Consider the following 6,421-nt stretch of genomic DNA (forward strand, 5'->3'; position numbering starts at 1 on the left):
AAGCGAACAGATGTAGATCAACACAGCCACCATGGAGAAAATTACGGAGGTTTTTAAAACAAAACTACCGTGAGAGTAGCAATCTCTGCTTTAGCTTTATACCCAAAGGAGATGAAGTGACTGTCTGGTAACTATATCTATACTCCCATGTTCATTATCCACATTAGCCAAAATATAAAAACTTACATGTAGATCAACAAATTAATGGTTAAAGAAAGTGGGACATATATACATATACAGTGGAATATTATTCAGCCTTAAAAAGAAGGAAATCCTGGGGCTGGAGAGATGGCTCAGCAGTTAAGAGCACTGGCTGTTCTTGCAGAGGACCAGGAATCAAATCCCAGCACCCACATGGCAGCTAACAACTGTCTGTAACCCCAGTTCCAGGGGATCCGACAGCCTCGTCTGTCCTCCGCGGGCATTGCACAACATGGGTGCCCTTACCTACATATAGGCAATACACGCATACACATAAAATAAAAATAATAAATAAATAAAATAATTTAGAAAAAAAAATAAGGAAATCCTGCCTTTTGCCACTATGTGCATGGACATTATGCTCAGTGAAAAAAGCTAGACACAGAATAAAGAAAAAGAACTGCATGATCTTACTTATTATGTGGAATTTATATATAAAAAGGGGAATATAAATAGAGATAGAGAATAGTACTTAGTTATCAAAGCAATAGAGAGAGAGAGCCAAGGGATGTGGGCAAAGAATGCAGAGTAGCCAGTATGTAGGCTTAACAAGTCTAGGAATCTAATGCACACAGAAAGCCTGGAGTGAATAACATTGTATTGTAACTGAGAATTTTGCTAAATAAGTAGGTATTTAGCTGCTCTTTTCACACAGGCAAAAGTAACTGCAATTTTTTATTTTGAGTCTAAATTTGTTGCACTATAGTACCATTTTATTATCCACATGTATCCCATAACATCATGTTGTAAACCTCCAATATACACAATAAAATTTACTTTAAAAACTTTTATGGATTATGAGAAATGTTTGTCATAAAATTTTTGTTTTATTATGACTGATATTTTAGTTAATACATAACACTTAACATAATTACAAAAATATATAACCTAAAACACAGTAAATTTTGACATTTACATCATTTTCAAAATTTGTACTGAGAATTCATTGTATTGAAGGGAGAAATCTCCTTTCCTTTGAAGTCAATGAGTGTCAGTGGTTTTTACAAGAAACAACTCACCACAATAATTTTCAACGTGACATTTCCCCTGAGGTTGGATTTATCTGTAGCTAATGTGGGGGAGGGTGGAAAGTTACAGTCAGTTCTGCTGTCAATTTTCTAGGGTAATTAATGTGTTTAACTTTACTTGAAAGAAGAATTAGAAATGGGATTTCGTGCAGAGTACCTCAGGGTACAGTTTTTCTTTCTGCCATAGACAGGCACTACTTTTGAACAAACACAGGAAGAGGAAAGACAAAATGTCGATCTGGTTTCCCAGTGTCACTCTCAGCACACAGATGGCAAATGGTCTGTTCACATTTGAAAGGTGTTGTAGATGCACAGGAATGTCAGAGTAGTAAAAGCAAAGGCAAGGTAACTGGAAAGGTGGAGTTCAAGTTTGCCACAAGCCTGTCTTACTGTCTGCTCTACTTTCCGATCCTCTGCTCTTAGGCTTGAGATACTGTTGTACTATTTGACTTCTTTTGTAAATATTCCATTGGAAAAAGAGAAACCTACCATAAGTTTTTCCTTGAAGTGTTTTGTTTGTTTGTTTGTTTGACTCAACTGAACCTATCAAACTTTTAATATGCCCAGGGGCTGGAGAGCTGACTCAGTGGTTAAGAGCACTGACCGCTCTTGCAGAAGACTTGGATTCAAACCTCAGCACCCACCTGGCAGCTAACAACCATCTGTAACTCCAGTTCCAAGAGATCTAATGCCCTCTTCTGTCCTCCGAGGGTACTATACAACATGGGTGTACTTACCATATGCAGGCACAACACTCCATACACATAAAATAAAAATAAATTTAAAAAATTTAAAAAATTTAATATATCCAATGAAAAATGTTTTTAGAGCATTTGAACTATTTTAAAATGTGTGTGTGTGTGTGTGTGTGTGTGTGTGTGTGTGTGTGTGTGTGTAGGGGGGCACACATGCCAGAGACATTTGTGGAACTCAGAGGACTACTTGGTAGAATCAGTTCTTACCTTCTACCGTTAAGCAGGTTCCAAGGATTTAACTTAGGTCACTAGGGTTGCATTGTAGGGCATCAAATGCTTAGTCATTTAGGCAGCCCAAAGAATACTCTTTATAAATGTTTTTAAAACTATGCAAAGCTGGATGTGATGGCATGCTGGTAATCCCAGCACTTGGGAGGCTGAAACAGGAGAATCGCTGAGGATTTGAAACCAGCCTGGAATATATAGTAAAATCCTGTCTTGGAAAAACCAACTATACAAAAACTGCTAAAAGAATGCTTCTTTCTAACTTTATCTTGTGTCTTGTCTTCAATACACAGGGTGTGCTCTGTGCAGCTCCTCTGATTTTTATCATCCCGTCTGCATGTTATCTGAAATTATCTGAAGAACGGTGGACACACTCAGATAAGATAATGTCCTGTGTCATGCTTCCAGTTGGTGTCGTGGTGATGGTTTTTGGATTCATCCTGGCTGTCACAAATCCTCAGGACTGCACCCATGGGCAGGAAATGTTCTACTGCTTCCCCAGTAATTTCTCCCTCACAAACATCTCAGATTCTCGTTTTCAACTGACAACACAACTTTCCATTTTAAACATCAGTATCTTTCACTGAGTTTGAAAGAAACACCTGTTCTCAGAGACACTGGCATATTTTAGTGACTATGTCGTAAAATGATCACTGACATTTATCAAGACTTGTTTTTCTTTATTCTAATGTGAAAAATAAAGAAAATTGAATATATATTTTATCTTAAATGAGGACAGACATTTCATTCTGACTGCACTAATTAAGAAGGCTCAGTGAAGTCTTTAGTACATTCTCTCATCCCTCAAATCATTGCTTTTCCCTAAGTGAGCCACTCTATTTTGCTCCAAGTAAGTAGGTGATTATGGGTTACCTATAATTAGGTTGTATGTGTATCCTTCAGGAAAAAGCAAATGTTTTAAAAGTGTGTACAATCAAAGAAAGGGGGAAGCCAACACTGTTAAGAAGAATAGCTGTCCCAGCCACAAAGAACAGCTCTCCATCACATTCCTTGTTTAGGGGGAAGTGGATCCCTAGAGAAATAAGTAGCATGCTCCCCACTTAAGAAGCATGAATGGGGGCTGGAGAGATGGCTCAGAGGTTAAGAGCACTGACTGCTCTTGCAGAGGACCCAGGTTTGATTCCCAGCACCCACATGGCGGCTATGAACCGTCCTTAACTCCAGTTCCAGGGGAATCCGAAGTCCTCTTCTGACCTCCATGGCATTGCACGACACAAGTGCACTCACATACATGCAGGCAATACACTCATACACATAAAATAATAAAAATAATAAATAAAATTTAAAAAAGAATCATGAATAATAGACTGGATGTGCAAAGCAAGGTGTAAGGAATCCAAATTATCTCCTAGCTTTTGATGCTGTGGGAATTCAATGGTTGTGCTATTTTAAAACAGAAAAATATATACACACATTGTTATGAGGCATGAGCCTAAACCATCAGTCATGCACTGGAATTGGACCTGTTGATCCTCGGTGTGGCAGGAATATATAATACAACCAGAAGCTGAACGTAGAGACTAGGGGCTTACACTGAGCATCTAGATTTCCTAAAAGGAATTCTCCCTGCTCAGGGATCCTCATTGGAGAGACTGAGAGTTCTTTCAACTGGGTTCTTTGTTGTTACTGTTATAAGATAGGGTCTCACTATGTAGCCCTGTCTAGCCTGGAACTCACTATGTAGACCAGGCTAGCCTCAAACTCACAATGTTCACCTGCCTCTGCCTTCTAGCGTTTGGATTAAAGTTGCTCACCACCACGACCAGTGACTTCAGTTTTTTTGGAAGCAGACTGGTATGGAGCTTGTCACACAGGCTGTTTTAGGGATCATAATTAATGGCAGGGAGTGGGGAAAGGAGAACTACCCATGAAAACTGAGGTGCAGCACAAGATGCTGAAGCACCAACCACTCCACAGAGTTTCTAGGACAGCACACTGCCAGAGCTGTCCCTGCTCAGAGGACCCAGCCAAGCATGGCCACCTCCATCTGCCATGAATGCGGGCACCTGGGGCTGGGTAGCACTTTGCAGTTGAACACACAGAAACAGAAATACAAGCTGGGTGGGCAGCAGGGTACCACATTCTTCCTTTAGAGGAATCTGAGAGGCACAGCATCCACTGTTTTTAATGATGATTTCATGGCTTCACATCTCTGAAAACTTTTAAAAAGTAAAAGAAGAAAATCAAGACCGTCTCAATGGCTTCCTTATATCAAGTATTGACCAAGATGGTTTCTTCTGTATTTCAATCATGTTGGCCATCTTGTTGCTAAAGTATAGAGATGATCACAAGCAGAGTTAATGCAAGCATAATTTGTTTAGATAATTCCCAGGCAAAAAACCCTGAAAAAAAAATATATAGTTTTACAGTAGTTCCAATCAAATGGTATCAATTGAGTCATCACACAATATGCTAAGAAAGACCTAAAAAACCCTCAGGTACCCAAGTATGGTGGTAATTTGTTTGTTTCAAAAAAACATCATACATGCCACCAAGGTAACATACGGTCTGTTGACTATGGAGCTTTTCAATATTTAATTTATAAGTTTGTTTTTTACAACTGGATAAGAATTGCTAAGTCTAAGCAGTTTATGTCTGTTTTTAGATTGGTACATGTTTAGTTAAAATAATTATGAGAATACTTTCAGTTCATGTTAATGGAATGTAAGAAATGTTTGCAGCAGTTTATCCATGTGTTACTCAAGACTGAGAAACACTGACCCACCTACTCACTTATTAGATAAAGTCATGAGGGATGAGATTAGCAAGGGCATACAAAGTACATCAAGGATAGCATAATTTAATACTTAAGAGTCAATTACTCTATCATCTTGTACTTTGGCTATTACTTCAGATGTGTTAACCTTCAGATGAAAAGCTCCTGGTAGGAACTGAATACAACATAATATATAATAAATATTTGCTTGTTTGTTATTAAACAACTATAGATCAAAACTGCCTTTGACCCAGTTATTAGGTGTGTGTATTACCAACATTTTTAAAATTATGATTGCCTAAAGCTTAGGAACTCACATCTATTGTGTAGGAATACAGAACAGCATGGTGGCAAAATAAATCCTAACCTTCTGCCCCCATACATTCTGTCTTCTTCTAATGAGACCCCAATGAAGTTCTTTCCTTCCACGTCCCCAATAAGGCAGCTTGTAGGGTTTCATCCAGTTCTTTAAGCTGCCACCACATTGAAACTTCTAAAATATTTCCTAATTGTTAAAGAGGTGGTGATGAAAAGAGGTGGTGTATGGTGTTCATACACATTAAAACACACACCTAAAAATACTTTTCTGTGAAGTATATACATTGGATTGCTTCTGCGTCTTTTAGAAATTGGGTTCGTATTCAGATCACTTAGAATCTTCCATTTCAACTGTATCTGGAATCATCTTCAGGACTCACAGCAGGTACATTTCCTCCTTCTAGACTACTTCCAGGGATGGCAAAAGTGATGACAGGCAGCACATGTTACCTCTTCTTTCCTGAAAGGAGTCTGAATCTAAGTTATCCAACTACAAATATCGCAACTAGTTCTCAGTTACGATTGTATATTCACTTAACTAAAGACAAGTATAGTAGGATCAGGCCTCCTTCTGGTTTATCTACTGAAGCCTGCTCAAAAAAGCAATTCTGGTCTTTTTTTAAGAGAGCAGTTGCTAACTGAACCAGGTCCAAGAGTAGCTCAGACATGGAATGGCATGAGGTAGGCATGAGATAGCTTCAAGTATTTTGTTTGACTGCTAATTATGCCAATTATATACCCTCTTTAAAAATTTATATATATATATGCACACACATATATTCTAGTCAGGCCTAGTGACATGAGCTTGAATCTCAACTACTAGAAGCCTAAGGCAGGAAGATTACACGTTCAAAATGAGCCTTGACCAAACGGTAAAATCAAGGCCAATCTGGGAAACTTAGTGAGACCCTCCCTATCTCAAAATGTAAAAAGACTAGAAGTATAGTTCATTTGTAGCCTAGCACATGTGTAGCCCTACGTTCAATACCTAGCATGGAAGAAAAAAGGGTGCATTCTTATTCAAAAGAATGCATAAGGAATTTACCAGAACAACAGAGCATAAAGACAGAGGGGACCAAAGATACCTTCAACAGAATAAGAAAAAACAGAGTTCAGTTATTATCTAGAGCAGTGACTTTTTTTTTTTTTTTAGATTT

At 38.3% G+C, this 6,421-nt stretch overlaps 1 protein-coding gene across 2 annotated transcripts in view; it reads left to right on the forward strand.

The window, feature by feature from the left end:
* The window catches only part of Slc38a11 (solute carrier family 38 member 11), a 62,431-nt gene extending 59,606 nt beyond the window's left edge, over window positions 1-2,825 (forward strand). For both annotated transcript variants that reach the window (XM_008830908.3, XM_017797578.2), the window contains one exon: window positions 2,503-2,825. In XM_008830908.3, the coding sequence (XP_008829130.1) occupies window positions 2,503-2,796 (294 nt within the window). In that variant the 3' untranslated portion in view covers window positions 2,797-2,825. The remainder of the gene's footprint in view (window positions 1-2,502) is intronic.
* Window positions 2,826-6,421: the final 3,596 nt, after the last annotated feature.

This window comes from Nannospalax galili, unplaced genomic scaffold, assembly GCF_000622305.1.
Source record: "Nannospalax galili isolate Female #2095 unplaced genomic scaffold, S.galili_v1.0 scaffold514, whole genome shotgun sequence".
NCBI lineage: Eukaryota > Metazoa > Chordata > Mammalia > Rodentia > Spalacidae > Nannospalax > Nannospalax galili.